This window comes from Babjeviella inositovora, assembly GCF_001661335.1.
Source record: "Babjeviella inositovora NRRL Y-12698 unplaced genomic scaffold BABINscaffold_7, whole genome shotgun sequence".
Taxonomy (NCBI): Eukaryota; Fungi; Ascomycota; class Pichiomycetes; order Serinales; genus Babjeviella; species Babjeviella inositovora.
The window spans coordinates 572306-591626 of NW_017566844.1; the positions used below are offsets into that span (position 1 = coordinate 572306).

The 19321-nt window shown below is 47.2% G+C and overlaps 11 protein-coding genes across 11 annotated transcripts; 4 read left to right on the plus strand and 7 right to left on the minus strand.

The window, feature by feature from the left end:
• The first annotated feature begins 73 nt into the window (after positions 1-73).
• On the plus strand, positions 74-786 carry YPT1 (Rab family GTPase). The gene has a single exon (XM_019129082.1). The coding sequence runs from the start codon at positions 113-115 to the stop codon at positions 731-733; it is 621 nt and encodes a 206-aa protein (XP_018984867.1). The 5' UTR covers positions 74-112; the 3' UTR covers positions 734-786.
• A 1318-nt stretch (positions 787-2104) lies between these two features.
• MOH1 (Moh1p) lies at positions 2105-3106 on the plus strand. The gene has a single exon (XM_019129083.1). It carries the CDS (start codon positions 2202-2204, stop codon positions 2988-2990), a length of 789 nt encoding a protein of 262 aa, XP_018984868.1. The 5' UTR covers positions 2105-2201; the 3' UTR covers positions 2991-3106.
• Positions 3107-3413: 307 nt separating this feature from the next.
• On the minus strand, positions 3414-4064 carry BABINDRAFT_37099 (mitochondrial 54S ribosomal protein uL22m; the record flags this gene model as incomplete). Its single annotated transcript, XM_019131800.1, has 1 exon — positions 3414-4064. The coding sequence occupies one exon, from the start codon at positions 4062-4064 to the stop codon at positions 3414-3416; it is 651 nt and encodes a 216-aa protein (XP_018984869.1).
• A 400-nt stretch (positions 4065-4464) lies between these two features.
• Positions 4465-5758, plus strand: NOP13 (Nop13p). The gene has a single exon (XM_019132152.1). It carries the CDS (start codon positions 4501-4503, stop codon positions 5716-5718), a length of 1218 nt encoding a protein of 405 aa, XP_018984870.1. The 5' UTR covers positions 4465-4500; the 3' UTR covers positions 5719-5758.
• Positions 5759-6346: 588 nt separating this feature from the next.
• Positions 6347-8355, minus strand: BABINDRAFT_144478 (uncharacterized protein). Its single transcript, XM_019127161.1, has one exon. It carries the CDS (start codon positions 8157-8159, stop codon positions 6495-6497), a length of 1665 nt encoding a protein of 554 aa, XP_018984871.1. The 5' UTR covers positions 8160-8355; the 3' UTR covers positions 6347-6494.
• A 1931-nt stretch (positions 8356-10286) lies between these two features.
• On the minus strand, positions 10287-10596 carry BABINDRAFT_37134 (uncharacterized protein; the record flags this gene model as incomplete). Its single annotated transcript, XM_019131804.1, has 2 exons — positions 10287-10484; positions 10540-10596. The coding sequence occupies 2 exons, from the start codon at positions 10594-10596 to the stop codon at positions 10287-10289; spliced, it is 255 nt and encodes an 84-aa protein (XP_018984872.1).
• An 80-nt stretch (positions 10597-10676) lies between these two features.
• CSH3 (Csh3p) lies at positions 10677-11694 on the minus strand (the record flags this gene model as incomplete). The annotated part of the gene is made up of 1 exon (XM_019131016.1): positions 10677-11694. The coding sequence occupies one exon, from the start codon at positions 11692-11694 to the stop codon at positions 11038-11040; it is 657 nt and encodes a 218-aa protein (XP_018984873.1). The 3' UTR covers positions 10677-11037.
• A 204-nt stretch (positions 11695-11898) lies between these two features.
• Positions 11899-12279, minus strand: BABINDRAFT_161933 (uncharacterized protein). Its single transcript, XM_019129084.1, has one exon. The coding sequence runs from the start codon at positions 12272-12274 to the stop codon at positions 12089-12091; it is 186 nt and encodes a 61-aa protein (XP_018984874.1). The 5' UTR covers positions 12275-12279; the 3' UTR covers positions 11899-12088.
• Positions 12280-12331: 52 nt separating this feature from the next.
• On the minus strand, positions 12332-13121 carry RPS3 (40S ribosomal protein uS3). The gene has a single exon (XM_019129085.1). It carries the CDS (start codon positions 13101-13103, stop codon positions 12369-12371), a length of 735 nt encoding a protein of 244 aa, XP_018984875.1. The 5' UTR covers positions 13104-13121; the 3' UTR covers positions 12332-12368.
• A 1491-nt stretch (positions 13122-14612) lies between these two features.
• On the minus strand, positions 14613-15401 carry BABINDRAFT_8462 (uncharacterized protein; the record flags this gene model as incomplete). The annotated part of the gene is made up of 1 exon (XM_019132803.1): positions 14613-15401. One exon carries the CDS (start codon positions 15399-15401, stop codon positions 14613-14615), a length of 789 nt encoding a protein of 262 aa, XP_018984876.1.
• Positions 15402-18940: 3539 nt separating this feature from the next.
• BABINDRAFT_144518 (uncharacterized protein) lies at positions 18941-19321 on the plus strand. Its single transcript, XM_019127162.1, has one exon. The coding sequence runs from the start codon at positions 19063-19065 to the stop codon at positions 19258-19260; it is 198 nt and encodes a 65-aa protein (XP_018984877.1). The 5' UTR covers positions 18941-19062; the 3' UTR covers positions 19261-19321.

Genomic DNA, 19321 nt, shown 5'->3' on the forward strand with positions numbered 1-19321 from the left:
ACATGTCCCACACAGCCTGTTTGTTTTTTTAGCGTCAGCAAGTTGAACCGGGCAAGATAAATACCAGCACCCTACGCCACCACTCATCCACGCATTTACCCACATCCACGCCATGAACAGTGAATACGACTACCTTTTTAAATTATTGCTTATCGGCGACTCCGGTGTCGGGAAGTCGTGTTTGTTGTTGCGTTTTGCTGATGACACGTACACCCCCGACTACATCTCCACCATCGGGGTCGACTTCAAGATTAGAACTATCGAGCTCGATGGCAAGACCATCAAGTTGCAGATCTGGGATACTGCTGGCCAGGAGCGGTTCAGGACCATCACCTCGTCGTACTACCGCGGCGCGCACGGGATCATCATCGTGTACGACGTCACCGACCAGGAGTCCTTCAACAACGTCAAGCAGTGGTTGCAAGAGATTGACCGCTACGCTACCGGTGGGGTCATGAAGTTGTTGGTTGGGAACAAGTCCGACTTGACTGATAAGAAGGTCGTGGACTACGCCGTCGCGAAGGAGTTTTGCGAGTCGTTGGACATGCCGTTCTTGGAAACATCTGCCTTGTCGTCCACAAACGTCGAGCAGGCTTTCTTCACCATGGCCAGACAGATCAAGGCCCAGATGGCTAACTCACAGTCCGCGAACGCCGCCTCCAACAACGGCAAGGCCAACGTCAACTTGAGGGGCCAGTCCATCGCCGCCTCCACCAGCAGCTCCTGCTGTTAGCTACCGCATAACCGGAGCCGCACGGTGGCGGTTCCTCCCTAATACGAGTCCCATTTTCCTTCTCTTTTATATGTTTAATACTAGGTTTTGTTAAACGGCTGAAGGGTGTGTAGAGGTAGGTGAATTGAAGCGAAGCATGGTGCAGATGCCGTCTCAGGACGGTGTAGTTGGCTATGTGCTACAATGGGCCTACAGATAACAATAAGAGTTTAGGAAGGTACCTTGAACAAGTGCAGTTATAGCTCGAGCCCCAACTGGTTTTCTGGGAGAGGAGCTCAAGAGGCTGTTCAATCATTCAGAACAATTTCGGTTTTGACTGTGGGCACATGGTTGCATGCATGTTGTGTGGGTAATTAGGTATGGAGAGTCCCGATGGAAGGCAGACAGAGAAGATAGAGCATTAATTGAGTAAAAGCCAAAAATCAACAATGTTTTGACATAGTCGGTATGTTTCCTATCGATACCACATTGATGGGTATTTAATGCTAGGAAAAGCTTCAGAATAACGATTAAGTACGCTCAATTTGTCTCGCTTCTGCGTTCTTAATCTCTAACTAGAAGCTCATCGAAATTGTACCCTTAACTACTGTAGCCTGGGGAAGTGCGCAAGCTTTATGGCCGTGTTCATTGGTTTTACAGTTTTACATATACGTGTCGCTGGTATAAGAACTGTGCTGAATATTGGCATAATTATTTTACTAAAATCATTGTAATATACTATTTTGGTGAGTAACTCTACGTTTAAGCACTTGCTCTTAATCTCCCATATATAAACTATATTTGACGTCATAACCTACTGGGAGGTCAGGCCCTGCATTGATACACTTTGTGTCACCTTAGAAGTACCCACCGGGGAGGTCATGCCGTCCCCCATCCTCCAAGGAATCCAGGAGCATAATAAAGGTGTCTGAAATAATTAAGCCTTGTGTTTCAATTACCATATAATTAATATAGAAAAAGTGTATGACTTACTACTGCCCATTTTAAATCCCTTACGGTCCCACTTAGGCGGTTGTCACCCTTTCCCACCTGCCCATTTGGTTGCTCAGAACAGGGGTGGATATTCTTCTGTAGGCCTGGGCTCTGGTCTCCTCTCAGGTTGCTGCCATATACAGCAACTAACCCGCGGGTGTGTAGCTGCGGCGCTCCGATAACGTCACTTTTTAGCAGGGGAGACGCAGACTGCATGCAGCCACTAATTAGCTGCCGTCTCCAGCGCCTATCGCCATGAGAGCTGACCCCCACGGTTTGGTGCAACTCCAGAAACCTCTACTAATTGTAGGTACAGAGACGTCTAGATCTCAACTGAGTTAAACATTATACCCAAAGTTTTCACCTCCAGTTTCAAGATAGGTTACAAACATAAAAGTCAAAGTCTGTGGCCCTGAATTCGAAACTCTTACTAATAGCCAAGTTAGTATCCGAGTGACTCCGCTTTTCCGCACCTTTCATATTCACACCTCTTGCTATGGGTATTCCGTATCAAGAGTTCTACCGGTTGACTCCGAAGCGCCACAAGCTTTACCGGTGCTCGACATGCCACGCTGATCTCCTCTTGCCGAGCCACATCATCTCCGATAACTTTCAAGGGGATCACGGTAAAGGGTTTTTGGTCGACTTCAAGAAGTTGTTGAACGTGGAGGTGATACCCCCACACCTTTTGTGCCAGTCCAAGCGTCGCGGCTCTGTCAATAACGAGCCTAGTACCAGTGCCTGCGAAGCGGATGTCTTGTCAGACGCCTCCGACTCCGATGACGGGGTGTGCCACTGGGGAAACGGCATAAAGGAAGTAAAGATGACAACAGGTACTTATCTAATCACAGACATCGAGTGCGCCTTGTGCAAGACAAAGATCGGCTGGAAGTATTTGAGAGCCGTGAATAACCCGGATAACCTGTATAAGGAAGGCAAGTGCCTTGTGGAACGGGCGCTTATTGAGTTGGTGGACGGCCTTTCCGATTGCTCTGCCACTCCGCGAAAGATAGATGACGAGGCGGATTTCATTAAAGCCGAAATGGCCAAGGCCAGAGCTCGGCTGTCGATTTCTACAGGCACGGGATACTGGATGGACGTCGAACGTCGCCACGGAAGCGGCAGCATTGCGGTCCCGAGCTTTACATCGCACGAGGTAAGTGGCTCGTTTATCCAGATTGTAAACTTGGGCTTTCCCACCCGGAGACATGGATTATCCAGAGCCGAGAGAATCAGGAATTTTCTCGAGTACACTGAACGCGGGCCCGTACGATTTGAAGAATAGCCCCAGAGTTGGCAAGTCCCGCCTGCTTATGGTCCTTGTTATTTGTACCCTCTCTAGCTTTTAACGACTCAATAAACGATAACCTTGTGAAACGGGATATGGAAGAGTATCCGGCGTGTAATGCTTCTAGATTAGTTGAATCGAAATTCCAAACTCGAAGAACGTATGAGTAGCTCTTTTTAGCAGAAATCAAATTGGGGTGGCAGAGCCGGAAACAGACATCGATGTCCACCTATCTGCACTAAACAAAGTTTACATTCTGTGATCCACCGAGGATTATACCCTAGTAGGTATTGGCGTTGATCAAGGCTAATATCACTAACTCTTCGTTTCCGCTGCCTCCTTTACCTACACATTAATCCTAAAGGCGTTGCGTTATTAACACACTATGTACATTTAATTATTTTTACAGGCAGTGGTGGCTCACCACTTGAACCACCCGCTCGGCTTATTTCTGATCTTGGTGGAGTTGTCCAACCCGAACCACGGTCTCTTTCTGAGCTCCTTCTCTCTGTTTTCCCACACGATTCTCTTAGTCGTCTGTGTGGTTTTGAGGATGGCTCTGACGTGTACGTATCTGTGTCTGATGATCCCCATTCTTCCTCTCCCCTTCGGGTCGAGCCTCTTCTGCCAGCTCCCATCACTACCGACCCAGATCTGGTCGACGTAGCAGTCGTCCGGGTTCAAGTTCATCTTAGCAGCGTGAGTGATACCGGTCTCCAATAAGTCACCGATCGGCTTAGACACACGCTTGGTGTTGAAGTGGCACTGGGTGATGGCGTCTTTGAGGGACAAGCCGCCCAACATTCTGTTGACAAGCGTGGTCTTCTTCCAGGTGGACTTGATACGGAAGGACTTGAGGTAGATGGATGGTTCGACCGCGTTGATCTCCTCAGCGGTCAACTTCAACTTGTAGCTCTTGCCGCCCAACTTGACGGTTTGGTTGTTCTTGAAGAAGCCGTTGATGCGGACGTTTTCCTCGTACAACTGCTTCTTCAATGGGGTCAAGTAGGTTTCGGCGTTGATCACCACTTTCGGCGCCTTGAATTCCAAGGCTGCTGTGTCTAAATGCATTGGTGGAAGGTCGTCGGAATCAACTCTCTTCTCGTCAGCCGCGGCCTCCTCCACGACGGCCGCTGGCTTGGCGCCAACATCCGCAAACAACGATTTGCTCACGGCAGCCTGGTGGAAGAACTTCTGTGCTACCGGGGCTCTGCCCAAGAAGTGCAATGAGTTTAATCTGAACATGCTGCGGTCAAACGTTTCTCTAGCTGCTAAGTGTCACGCTTCGGTTTGCTTAATATCATTTTTCACGCCGAAAAGTGAAAATTCCTGGCGTTACCCGGTGGGTTTGTGATCGGTAGACGCACGATGGAAAATTCCTGCACTTAATAGGTTTTTTTTACATAAATTTTTTGCTAAATAAATGCAGTATCGATGGGCTTGTAGCTCTAATTTGCACAACAAGATGGGCGAACCTAAGGAATTAAAGAAGGAAAGAAAGGAAAAGATGGTGGAGGATGCTACCAAGGTTGAAAAGAAGGAGAAGAAGGAAAAGAAGGAAAAGAAAGAAATGAAAGAAAAGAAGGAAAAGTCCAAGGACGAACCTGACGCTGAAAAAAGGTCCAAGTCCAAGCGCACTGCCTCGGACGAAATCACCATCGATTTGGCTCAGGAAATCCCACTCTCCAAGAAGCATGCGAGAATGTTAAAAAAGGGCAAGATCACCATCGAGGAAATCAAGAAGGAGTTGGGCTTGACGGAAAAGCCTAAAAAGGACGACAAGGAAGTCAAGCTCGATGCCGACGGTAATGAAATCGAAGCCGAAAAGAAGCCAGCCAAATCTGAGTTCGGTGTGTGGATCGGTAATATGACCTTTGATACCACCAAGGAAGACCTCATCAAGTTCATCGTCTCCAAAACCACAGACTTTGCCAGAATCGAGACCGTCTGCAACGACGCAACAGCGCGTGCGCTCATCACCGAAGACGACATCACCAGAGTCAATTTGCCAATGAAAGAGCGTAAGATTAAGGGGTTTGCTTACGTTGACTTCAAGACCGCTCAGCACATGAACGCAGCCATTGCCATCTCCGAGGAGAACTTGCTTGGCCGTAAGTTGTTGATCAAGAACGCCAACTCGTACGAGGGCAGACCGAAGAAAGATCCGCTCGCGGGTTTGTCCAAGAACCCACCATCCCGTATCTTGTTTGTGGGTAACTTGTCTTTTGACACCACCAAGGAGTCGTTGGAGACCCACTTCCAACACTGCGGTGAGATCTTGAAGATCCGTATGGCCACCTTCGAAGATACCGGTAAGTGTAAGGGGTTCGCATTCCTCGACTTTAAGGACGAGGTTGGGCCAACCAAGGCCTTGCAGGATAAGGCTTGCCAGCGCATCACCAACAGACCTCTCAGAATGGAGTTTGGGGAAGACAGGTCCAAGAGAGTGCCAAACCACCACAAGAAGGCCCAGGAAGAGGCTCAGGCTGTGCGTGAGGCCAGATCCGAATCATTCATCCAGCCCCCAAGAGAGAGGTATGTCGAACCAGTCTACACCGCCCCGGCCTTTGACGCTGAGAGAAAGCCAAAGAGACCAAGACCAGAAGGCTTCTCCCGCAGCAACCACGACAGCTACAAGAGAGTCAAGTCCTCCATCGCCTTGGCTGGCGCCCAGAGAGCCAGTGCGGCGATTGTACCTTCCGCCGGTAAGAAGGTCACCTTCTAAGGTCTGTGTATTTTGTATAGTAGTCAAGGCATGTCCTATGAAATATTTAAATGGTGTAAGTAATTTGGCATAGTATGAGGGGTTGATTCTTAGGCAGTATTTAGTGTATTCGGGTAAGATACAGGCAATTCTATTAGTCAATGTATTTTATGTCCAGTGAAATAACCCTAGTAAAAGTGCCTTACCTTAATCCATGTCCCCGTGCTATAGACGTCTTAATAGGCTATAGTACAGACCGTGTAGCCTCTAGAGAACACTCTCAGAAGGCCCATAAATGGCGTTTCACAGCTTGCTCTCCATTATTTGCTTGCTAGGAACCTTGAATAAGTCTACAATAATTTTAACGAGCTGGTGTTTCTATGGAAAATTAAAGGTTACAGGGCCCATTTCAGCTAAAACGCACAAATCACGATTCTTGCCACCGGGTGCCGATCGCGAGCAAAGTGGCTCTGTGAAACATCCACTATCGCAAATACTCTAGGTATTATTTTCCACTCATACGCCAACGTCTGATAGTAGAACCGATGATATTGCAAGAAATGAAACAGCACGCGGGGGGGAAGGAAAAAGGCAAGAGAAAAAGAAAGCAATCAGGAAAGATGGAAAACAGACGTAAAACAACAAAAGTAAACATGAAAGGGGAAAGCAAATAGCAAAATTAGATGGAAAGGCGGACAAAAAGGCGTCGGGAATAGACAGAAAGTACAGATGTGGAAAGGCACATGAGCCAGGACTAGCCTCAGTGCCTATGAGGGTGGTGATAGTAACACACTGGTTTAATCGGACAAGTCTTCGCTGAAGGTGGCACGACTGCCGTTCTTCTTCTTGTAGGCGGACGGCGGTCTCTCGGTGTCTAAGGCATCACCATAGCCGTACTCACCGCTGGCGTTCGGGTCATATGCGTAGCCGTGGTTACGCCCTCCAGCGTACTCCTCGTTATCGTGCTCGAAGATTGCGCTGTGCCCATTGTGGTCGTCGCTGTAGTACTGCTGCTCGGAGTAGCTGCGATTGGTGCCTTGGTTCCACACGGCGTCAGGCCCGTCTGGATCCTGCTCATAAGTATCCGGGCTAGGCTGGTGCTCTCTGGATGGATTGCGCAACGGCACATCATCAGGGGCTATCGCAGCACCGGCGAAAGTACCTCCAGCAAGAGCACCGCCATAGCGAAGGTTGGAGGCACTGGTCTGGGAGGTTGACGGGTATCTCTGTTGCGCCGTCAGGTCCTGGTAGTTGGAGTTGGTGTATCGACTGGAGCCCACGGAATTTGAGTGATGAATATCGGTGACGCCCCTGTATGAGTCCGCTGGCTGGGTCTTCTGGAGCTGCTGGGCCGCAAAGGCAGCAGTGCCACCCATCGCCAAGTTCTTGTGGTTGTTAGAGTTAATGGAGATAGGGTGGTTGAAGGTATCGTCGCGGTCCAAGTTGGTGAGGTAGCCCTCCTTCTCGTAGTTATCGGCAGGGAGAACCTCCGCAGCAGCGTCATCCAATTCGAACTGCGACTTCTTCTTGCGCTTATATCTGCGGAAAAGGAACAACGCTAGGATTATACAGAAGGCACCAACCACACCACCAACCACACCACCCACAATGGCGCCGGTGTTGACGCTCTTTTTGGTGGAACTCTTGATGTTGAAGGTGGATTGGTAGAATGCGTAGTCCGTTGTGATTGCAGCAGTCATGGCAGCAGCCACGGAGGATGGCACCTGAGTTCCCGACAACGTGAAGACTGTGTTCGTGGTAAGCTGTGTGGAAATTGTGGTCTGGGAGTCGGTGATAATGTAGTGCTGGGTGTAGCCCTCGGTGGTGGCAACCGTGGGGAGCCCTGTGTCAGAGGAGGTTTCGGTGGTGGTCACTAGGTTGGTCAATGTCACGTTTCCGTCGCCTTTAGAGGTTGGAGCAGAGGTGGGGGTGGTCGAGGAAGTGGTCGAAGGAGTGGTCGTAGGGTTGACCATAGAGGTGGTCGTGGGGGTGGTTGTAGCAGGAGTAAACGCGGCAGATGTGGTCACGGCCAGTACAGCTGATGTAGCTGTTGTTTCAGGCGTACTGACTGGAGCAACAGTCAGTTCTGCAGTTGAAGCAAAGGTGTCGGTGGCTGGGGTGGTAGTGGTGGAAGTCTCTGGAGTGATGGTAGGGCTGGTCACCAGTTCAACTGGGGCAGTGGTGGCAGAAGTGGCTGGGTTGGCCACGCTAGCAGTAGAGACGGGAGCGGTGGCAGAGTCTACTGTAGCCGATGTCGCGGTAGTGGCTCCAACCACACCTGGGGTCGAGGCGGCGGCAGTGGCAGCACCGACAACAGCGGCACTTGCAGTGGTGGAAGCGACTGCAGCCAGACCTGTAGCGGCGACAGCAGCCGGATCTGTAGCGGCAACAGCAGCTGGGTCTGTAGCGGCAACAGCAGCTGGGTCTGTGGTGATGGCGGCGGCTGGAACGGCGGCAGACATGGTAGTATAAAAAGGTGTTATCTAGTAACCTTGGTTGTGATAGGCTTAAGTTCTCGGGCTTTAGCAATCAGTAATGCCCATACAATGAAAAGAGAGAGAAAGGCTAAGGCGAAAGAAAAACGCTTGGTAGATCGGCCTAGGGTCTTTGGAGAGAGGAGCTACATTTTGGTACCCGTGCAGAGCCAACTAGCCATTGAAACAGGGGAATTGCGAGGCGAACGTCCATGCGCCTGGATCGCGGGAAGTTCCAGTGCGTTGCTGGCCGACCATCGACCAACAACACGCGTCTCTAGCCCGATCGGGTAATTCTCGGTCAGTGTACGACCACGTGCATACTCTTCGGAAACCAGCAGCACCCACCTCCATGGCTCGGGTCCCTCAGTTGCATTAGCCTGCACATGATGGGGTTCACTATTTACGGGTATTAATCTAAACGATGTTTTTTTTCGGCTTTTTGGTGACTGCGAGACTCGAAGACTTGTCCGTTGCATATGTGTTTGCAATAGGAAAATTTTGCATGTCAACAAACATGCGTGCGCACGATGACGACAGAGGCGGACCTATATAGAGCACAGCTTCCAAGAGCCTTCTCACTCCGATGAAACAGACGCTTTGGTAAAGAATCTAAAGCGATCTCAAGGGTGGCTTCGAATATGTTATTGTTCGAAAGGATACAACTTGGTGTATGAGGCTACATGGTGTACAAATGGCAATAGTCGATTGTAACAGCCAGCAGCTCTCAAAGGAATGTACGATACAGACACAGATTGCCTAAATGAGGCGGCCCACCTTGTTAAAGCGACAAATTATTACAGATATAGGCTCACTCCATTATAGGTGGTCAATTAGCTGGAAAAATAGACAGATTAATGTCGGCGTGGCTTAGATATTGATGGAGCCCTGAACAAGTAGTGAGCGACGCAGGATGTAAAGGCCATATCGGACTAAGTCGAACTGCGAGTGCATAGAGTGGTACGAGAGCCCTCGCACGGAGAGGTGTTGACAAAATAGTACCAGGCCTCGGTTAGATTAAAATTGTGCCTCAGATAAAGAGTGCGATAATGTGAGATTTTGCCGATTCTTTTAGTCTCCCTCGAGAGCTACGATTTTCTGAAACATAAACGGGTAGATGTATGAATGCCTGTTTCATCTCCAGACATGTTGCTAGACGAACCTCAGCCCTCACTGACCAGTATCGGCCCAAACTTCAACGGCAATGTAACACTTATATAAACCAGGAGTGCTGAAACAATGCTTGGTAGCTTAAATTTAGCCCTTTTGACGGCACTCCAAGGAGAATTTAATAACGTACGAGGAGCTTGGTGCCTCACTGGCCATATATGTCGATGATGGTTTGTTAGATTCACTTTGGAATTTTGTCAAAGAGGGAATTTGATATAATTCTATCCATTTTACTATACTTAGATTAGATTCCTCTTGTGTTGCTAGTGATCTTAGGTTTCTCCTATATGACTCTCTTTGATATCTTTGAAATAGTCATAGGTGCACCATCGATTGTAGTTTTATGTGAAAACCGGGTCATTTTTCAACTCTGTTCGCTCCAGGTATCTATACTCCTCTGGTTTTAAAAGTATTATCGAGTTTCGTAGCTGACGCGTTCTATTAATACATTGGCTTATACATGACCCCAGTTTTCTTCGAAACCATTTGGTCATTATATACGAGTGACAGGATTCAAACATGGGCGCGGGATCGCAGTTTAATCAAAAGCAAATCACCAGTCCCTACGCGAATCTCACTACATTTCAGCACCAATAATAAATAACCAAATAGTTAACAGAATACCATATGTATAAAGGATAAAAACGTCCCGCCGCACGGATACACAACGGGAATATGACGTTGACAAAAATGCAAATTGAGATCATGTCGTGAAAATAAATAAGCAGCGTCCCGTTCCGGCTCTGCAAGGGTACAGTGGACGGTCGTATCCAGCATGCCCAAGCCTTCTCCGGAGCATCGGTGAGTCCACCTGTACCGCTGTGATTATCTACGGTATGGTGGAATCCTAATCTCTCCTCTGGTACTACCATGCACGCCCCAGGCGCCTGAAACAGTCTAAAGATGTGAAAGTTGACCCCTTCGGCACCATACTCCAGTGAAGCCTTAATTATCGTCGTAGCCGACCAAAGAAGCGTCTCTGGCTCTGTTTGGCAATGGGTATTCTGCCGGGACGGCCGCGACGTCTTCAAACAAGAACTTCTTTCTCAACGGAGTGAAGCCGAATAAGAACACCGGGATCAAGACCCCCATGGCAGATGGGAAGAACAAGTTAGGCTTCTTATACGCGTAGTAACGACACCACTAGAGACATGTTAGTTGCATGAAGAAGGGAGGCAATATGAGTGAGGAAACGTACCTTGAAAGGGTTCTTGTAGTAAGCTGGTTTGTGTGGATCAGGGTGCGGTTCAGACATTGCGTATAGGTATAATACTTGGTCTAGGGTGGGCACTACGTGTTTCCTCCAGGTCTATCACGTTGATATATCCCATTAGAACGGATTTTTCCTGAGGTACAAATCGTACATGAACACCACTGTCATTGGATGGATTTTAGGAAAAACGCACGGAAAAAGACAGTTGTATATGTGTGGGGCACTACCTCGCTGGTTTCTCAGAACCACCTCACTAATATCTAAGCTCCGGCGAGTCAGATAGTTTTACTAATCTCCGACGAATCAGATGATTTTATTGACCTCCTTGAGACAAACTTGGAGGATGGGACTCACGACCGGGATTGTTATCTCCTTGAGACCCCTAAGTCTACATTTGAAATCACGAAGCGTTCACAGAAGCAAATGCACATGTTAGAGTCATATCTGTTTCAAAACAGGAAAAGGGAGAACCTAACTGGTAACCTAGTTCTTAGCCTTGCTCTTCTTGGTGGCCTTGGACCCAGAGGCCTTGGCAGAGGAAGAGGTGGTGGCGTCGACTTCTTCGACGGTCTCAACCTCACCCTGTGCGGCCTTCTGCTGGGCTTCCAACGCAGCTTCGTCCGCATAGAACTTTGCCTTTAACTTGGCGTCCTCCCATTGGGCGTAGTACAAGCCACCCTGCAATACCAAGATCCCAACATAAATGAACACGATGAACACCTCGGACGCAGCGATGACGTTGATTCCGGTTCTCTCGTCCACGTCGCCCCATTCACCAACAATGGCCGACTGCACACCGATGCGCATATTGGTCAAGTAGAAGATAACCCCCGCCATGTAGAGCCCCAAGGTCCCGTACTCGAACATCTTCGCATCTGGATTAGGCTTGTACAATTTCACAAACATTCCGAGGAACCCCAAGGCCATGACCCCGTGGAGGATGTAGTGGACAAAGTTTGGCGAGTTCCCCCAGAGCGCGTAATGAGCGACGGAGCGGGCAACAGCTTCGTCACTATAGGTGCCGCTCCAGAGGGTCTGGAAGTCGTATGGCAAGTTGCCGTAGATGGCACCGAGGGCAAAACAAGTGGAGCCAACCACAACAGCATTGGCTGGCGGAATAATAACTTCGTAGAAACTCATTTTAATGTATTGGGAGCGATGATTGGGAAAGAACGGTCGAGATGCGGAGGCAAAAGCGTTTATCTATTATGCGGAAAATTATCGCACTGACCCTCGTCCGGAGCGCTGACGCTACGGCGTTCTAAACCTCCTGCGGCTCGCTTATCATGAGTGGCATACGGAAACTCCTGGCGGAGGCTGGCAATAATTAGGTGTGCCGTTCATGACATTTTGTATTAGCTGGGCTCAGAATTATAAGGTATATGGCATAATCTGACTATTAGTCTATGTCAATGTATGGCGTTTTAAAGGCATCGCCTGTTAGGTATACGTTACCTGTTAAGTATACATTGTGTCGCACGAGGGTTCATTTACATGCAAAGCCAGTCTATGAGCTAAGCGAGCACAGCTATGGTTATAGCAGGAGAGCAAAATCAGAATGATTAGCACAAGTATCATACTCAATAACCTTCAAGTAACTAGGCCAATGTGGGATGAGGATAATGTGACACGGCTGTGTGGATGACGTATTTAACACAATGTCGAGACTCTCAACGGCCCGACGCAGGGTGGGAATCCCGCCCCGAACCATATCATTCATCTGGCATCTACGTTATGTTTGTTAAAAAAAGATTTATTTTATGATTTCAAAGATGCACCGTAGCACGTTATATAATTCAGAGAAACGATAAAATTTAAGCGTCAGCGGCAACTGGAGCTTCTTCTTCAGCAACAACTGGCTCGGCAACAACCTTGTGGTTCTTGACGAATGGAGCTGGAACAGCGGATTCCTCCTTTGGTTCCAAAACCTTGACCAAATCTGGCAAGGCTCTTGGGCCGGTTCTGGCGGTTTCTGGGTCTCTCATAATCTTGACCTTGATCCCCAAAACACCCTGCTTCAACAAGACGTGTCTGGTGGCGGTGTCAATGAAATCGATGGCTGGCTGACCGGAGTGGATCATGAAACCGTCGGCGAACTTCATAGACTTGGCACGGGCGGCTCTGAGCTTACCGGAGATAACGACTTCAACACCCTTGGCACCGGCTTCCATGACGAATCTAACGACACCGTAAGCGGCACGTCTGATGGCCAAACCATTGAGCAACTTGTATCTCAAGGATTCACACTGGGCGACAGCGGACAAACCTCTGTCCTGGACTCTTTCGGCGTACAAGACAATGGTACCTGGCTGGAACTTGAATCTCTTCTGGACCAACGAAGTCAACTCGTGGATACGGCGACCGTTCTCACCCAAGACAGCCTGGGTGTGGGTGGCTCTGATAATAACTTCAGTCTTGGTAGAAGTGACTCTGACCTCAACACCAGCGTAACCTTCCTCGGCCAATTCACGGGTGAAGAATTCGTTCAATTCAGCGTAGAAAACACCGTCAGCGACGATCTTTCTCTTCTTGGAGATAATAGCAACCATTTTGTATATAAGATTTGTGATTCAAAGAGGATAGGATGAAAAAAGGTTGAGAATCTGTTTTCTAATATAACCTTGCCGAAAGTGGAAAATTTTTGGCGCGCCAGGCTGAAAAAAACGCCGACAGCTCACAGCGACAGCCGGGTAATTGCATGCAAGATCAAAGCCAGGAGTTTTTCGTGACTGTTTTTTGTAACGGTGAAAAGTACCAGGATAATGACCTGTATACAATGGCTTATATCACGTGTGGCAGCATCGAGATTTGTACCAGAATATACAAGGTGAGGTGGTCAGGCTAAAGACCTCACTCTCGGGGCTAGTTTGGCGTGGGTAGTCTCAATTTGATTTCCTGTTATTTCAAGCTTAAATATTCTGCGGTAGCTTTCTAACGCCCGTTTCTTAAACAATAAGAGTAATAAGAGCAATAAGGGTGGAAGGTAAATAAAAATTATCGCTTTCTGGGAAATTTTGAATCCCTTGGCTTGACAATGAGTAGCGACCCCGATAGCTTCTCATAATATAAGAGCGGATATTGACACCCATTACCCTAAACTTTATAAGGTACCATAGAAGTTTCAGGTTTTGTGCCCCTCATGCCAACATAGGATTTTACTCGCTGTTTTTAGTTTATTCAACGGTATGGTGATGAAAAGGCTAAACTAGAAAGATTATGTAAAAAAATAAACTGCAAAATAGAATGGTATTGATAAAACCGGATTTCTACTTAAGAAATATGAATGGACTAGCCACTGCTCGCATATTTAACATGCCACCATCTGCTTTTTAAGTATGAGCTTTTATGGTAAAAGAAATCCAATGGGTCTACGCGTGTGTATTTAAATACCGCTTGTCTGGGTTGTATGAGCATAAGAACGTCGGCTATTTACCCATTATTTTCAAAATTTAATCTCTCTGCCGATTTGGGGTTAAGGGTGCGGCATACAATACTTTCACCATTCTAATTACACAAACCCACACTGAAGCCGCTGTTATCAACGGTGCCAACAGTGCTAGTTTTCTGGGTATCGTTTTAGCTTCCTTGGCCTTTAAATAATCCAGGAAACCAGGAAACAATTCCTGGTTACTAATGTTTAATCTCTTTTTTATCCTTTTTATTTATTTGACCTTCACTATTCTAATTATAATGGCGTTTTTTTTTGACATTTTTACTCCTCATAGTGTATACTCCTCCAGTTTGGATGACCTTTGTATCTGAAAATAATCTTCCTGAAACCCCGAATGTTAAATAAAAGCCATTTGTGTTTAAAATAGGTAAGCTTGTATACCCATTAACTTAATTTTAGGTATTTTTTTTAATCAGATGAGAACCCCTGGGTGGTTCTCTATAAATATTTAATATTCGCTGCCAGATATAAAAGGAACACGATCGTAGACCCATACTATCGTGCATAGCGGTACTCCTTCTACAATATCATGGCATCACATTTCATTCAGATAACCGTATTCTAAAGCTCTAATTCAGGCCAAAGATGAAAACTACGTAACAAATCGCTACTCATCCTCTTCCTCATCATCTCCCTCACCGAGCCTGCTATTTAGTAACCCCTGAATAAGGAAGGCTTGCTCTGTCTTCAAGCCGCTTGTCAATCCTAGTTCGAAGCTCTCATTGACAGACCGCTTGGTGTTGGCGATAGCGATCGGAGACATTCCACTGATCCTATAGGCCAAATACAATGCCCCTTTCATTAAGTCTTCATAATCATCATAGAGCTTAGCAACAAGTCCTCTGTTATTGGCCTCGACAGCTCCGAACATGTCCCCTGTGAGAACAAGCTCCATAGCTCTGGACTTACCCATAATCTGGGTAAACCGCTGGGTTCCTCCTCCCCCCGGAATGATACCTAGCTTTATCTCAGGTTGGCCGAAACGAGTCTTCTTGGTGGCCAAAATAATGTCACAGCACATGGCAAGCTCACAGCCGCCCCCAAGCGCAAGCCCTTGCACTGCAGCTACCATAGGCTTCAGGGTGCGGTAAATTTTGTCCCACGTGCCCAAATGCATTCCCTTCTGGTTTAAAACATCCTCGCTGGAAAGCGTTAACATGTATTTAATATCTGCTCCTGCGGCAAACACCTTCAGCTCGGGCGAGCCGGCGAGAATAATGCAGCGAATCTCTGGGTTCGAGTCTGCAGCTTGGAGGGCGTGGCAAATCTCAAGCAAAACCGCTGGGCTCAACGCGTTAAGGACTGCTGGGCGGTGGAGCTCGACCAATCTGACTCTTTCAAGACGGGTGGAGGCTCTTATGTATTGGTAGCTGTGGGGGTTAGATACTTCCAGCATGTCACAGCGGTGTTAGTGTAAGTATTCGGGACTCTGCGCCAAAGTTCAATTAGACGGTACCCCGAGGAAGAATAATTAGCGTGGGGAAATTGGCCGTATATACATAACAGTTGGGAAGTGACCCCTTCACTCTGAAAAAACGTCTTTATCAGAGCTGTAGTTTAAGCCTTTTATTTAAAATGCGGGGAATTGCGGCTGCACGGATTTCGTTTATCACCCTCTGTGTATACACGGCCGTAAGCGGATACAGTGACGATTGCCACGCATTGACAAGAATTGCTCAGGTAAACGGTACTCGGGTATTTGCGCAAGTATTCTGAAATAATTTCCGGTGGTTCTCTTGTCCTTGCGACTTACTTAGTTTGTCATGGGAAGCTGCTCATAGGACAGTGAAATGGTAACAAGGGTAGGCGGCCGCTTATATCCGCTTGACGTACCTCGGCCGCCCACAGGACTAGAGTTACAACGGGTGGTGAAAAGAGGGATATTCCTTGGGCACAGGATATTTTCGGCTACACTGCATACAGACCAATAAATTACAAAATCGTGTGCAGCACTATGTATTACAAAATGACAGTGTCTATTCCGCATACATATTCATGTATATGAATCCCCCTATACGCAATATGGTGTAATTCAACAGAGGTCAGAATTTAGATATAGATATGAATATCTGTATATATCTGTATATCTATTTAGAGTAAATAATGCGTTACTAAGCCATGCTATATAGTTCTCGAATTTATTAATTAATTATATAGTATTCCGATAATAGTAAATAATTGATAAAATATTAGTATATGTACTAAATATTATCTCCATATAAATCAACGATAGATGAACAAATCTAGATTCGGTAAGCTACATAGAATATTCATGAGAAATAGATTCAAACAAGAACCATACCTTTTCGAAGGAGACGTAAATATATACCAACGTGTTTCTATATACCCATTTAATTTCCTGAATCTACGCCATGACGAAAAATTGTATGCATAACACCCCAAAACTGGATATGGTCAGTTTATGTGAATATTATTATCCTGTATTTACTTTTTCATATAGCACGTGTGCAGTTCCCCTCTTAGGTGAGTGAGTATAGTGTGCATCGGCGATGTATCACTGAAACTATCTATCAGGAATCAAATTCTTCACTAGCCTTTGTTTACCTGACACAATCTTGTCCCCGGCAATAAATAGTACTTACTATTCTTGAGAAAAGTCCGGTGCTCAAGATTGTACTACAGGCTATCTAACAATATGTATCTACGTCTTACGAGTTACCCGTAGAAACGCCTGAAACTTTCACAAGTCAGTAGGTTATATCATCTACAAAAGCAAATCAAACTTGAATATTTCAGCGGAACCCCTAATTTCTACGTAGTTCTAGATGCTTCGTAACAGCCGTCATAAACGCGTCCAGCTTGAACTACAATGCATTGTCAGTCGAACGTACGTGATCAGGACCTTGCAGGGATTGAAAGGGTCCCAGAAATGGGCTAGTCTTGTCCCCATCGGGCCTTTTCTTAGCCTTCGCAAACTATATCTTGAACTAGTTTCGGCCATCTCGAAACTACTTTATTTACAAAACCATTCATGATAAAACCTAGGTTTGCAATGATAGAGCGAGCTTGGTTCTATGTGCTTTCCCGGTTAGACTTTCAACCATAATTCCTAGCCCAATATAAGAGCGGAAACTAGCTATAGAAAGGTCTAGAAGTTTGTAAGCCATACATCGCACCTTCCTCTACAAATTCCAACGGAACTTAATCCGCGTTCCAGTACTCCCAGTAATCGGACAAGACAGTCATACCCATGCCCCTTCGATAATTTCTTTTGGATACCCCCTTTAAGCACTAGTGCTGTGTTTTTGTTTTCTGACTTATAGCGCGTGCCTTACCTAACCTCGCAGGTTCGGGGTGTTGACCTTTTTCTTTGTTGGTGTTTTCCCCTGTGCTGGCCCTAGAGGGGTGACCACGGACCCACTCCAGGGATTCCCCTAGCCCGGGAGTGGGGGGCACATGGCAGATGCACCGGTTTTAGGCTTGTTTCCCTTTAGAGCCATGCGTAGGCAAGCAATTGGCCACCGAAGATATAGGCCTGCGTCTTACCATACCATGTGAAAGATTCCCGACCACTCACCGCGAGTGTCGAGAATCGCGACTGCATCTAGGATATAAGGGGAGTAAGTTTCACCCTAGGTGTAGGATTCCTAAAAGGGAAATCCCGATACAGGTCTAGATTTCGGTACCAGGCCGGATATGGTGCAGACGGGGCGAGAGTGGTATAATAAGGTTCCTACCCGAGGAACTAACGGGCGAGACAATTCACCCCTTCCGCCAGCGGCCGTAGAGCCAATGGTGATGCTTACAAACTGCTCATGGCTCCAGACTAGCAGAGAAATGTACTTGCCGGTAGAGCGCCTTAGGCTAGGGGTTTTAAACTAGGACATCGCATAAATCATTACACGTCAAGTCTCTGGCTCGGAATTTAGCCCGATTTGCATGACCCACGAGGTTAGGGTACTCGGCTGGTGATTCCTTTAGTTCGTGGCGCAGCTCAAAACATTTAGGCTTTTCTTTTGTGCGGCCAGTTACGGAAGACTATAGTCCACGGCGATGCGCGTATAAGGGAGATCGCCTCAGTAAGTCACATCCTGCCGATTCTTCTTGCACGTGGTCAGATTCAGTGCATGTAGCAGGGAGTCGATCCGATTGCTTCTGGCGGCGAAAAGTTAAGAGTGCTAAGATCGATGTTTCCCTCCCGAGATCCGCACGAAGGACTAAATGTTACGATTCAGTATCGTGCCGTGTTAAGGTTTGAAGGATGTTTGCATAAAGGTGCGGATGCTCATCTCTAACAAGATGAAACGCGTTGAATCGACCGAGAATCTCACCTATCCTTTACGAGCCATAGCTAGGACCTAGGGTCTTGTTGGAGGCTTGAAAGCAGAATCCGCGCATCCCTATATTTCACCTGGTGGATATCCTCGGGCCTAGCCGCTTCTAAGACCGTCTAGCCGCAGGGCACTCTTGTAAGCTTTTGTTACCCCGCGCACGCACGTTCCTAAAAGGGAAAGTGGCCGTGCAGATGTACGCATGCGGAAATGGAGCCTTCTCATTAGATACTGTCGTCACCCTTAAGGTTTCTTTTTGAAGGCAACTTTAGTCTTGAGTATTTACCGGGGATTGCATGTGTACATCCAGATTAGGACTATAGCAGCGAAACTGGAAGAGACATGGCCATTCACCCTCTCCATCATTTCGACGCTGGAGATTGCCACGACTCGAAGTTACCTTGGTTAGTAAAACGTTAAGCCCATCGCTCTTCATTGCAGTGCACGTGTCCGGTAGAGTGTCGATACGAGGCGGGGTGGTGGCGGGGCCCTTCATTTCCTGCATCCCAATAAGGCAATCCTACCTGATTAAGGTTTCCATACGCAATGCTAAGTCTCGGGTGCATGCGCACGCAGATTCCTGTGTTGATATAGACTGCCAGGGTGTACACCTATGTACTCGTGTAGGCTACCGTCATCCCTTCAAAAAATCTATTTATGGGTCAGTCAAAAGCACCGAACCACCAAGAGATCAGCACCACTTTCTTGGCGCAAACTAGAGTTTCCACATAAAGTTGGTACTATATTGGTGATAGTTGGTAGGTCATGGTTAAGAGAAAAGAGAGAAATAAAACGTATATAAGGAGAGTGACCCCCCCCGTCCCAAACTTTTTTTTTTATTGTTCCTCATTATCTAAATTTCCATTTTTCGACTTTTCGATAACCTTTCCATTCGCTTATAATGAAGTTCTCCACCGTCTCCGCCGCCGCCTTGTTGGCCCTTGCTTCTTCCGTCTCTGCTGACGATGTTAACGTTTGTTACATTACCGCTTTGATCGGTGACATCAAGGCTAACTTGAACAAC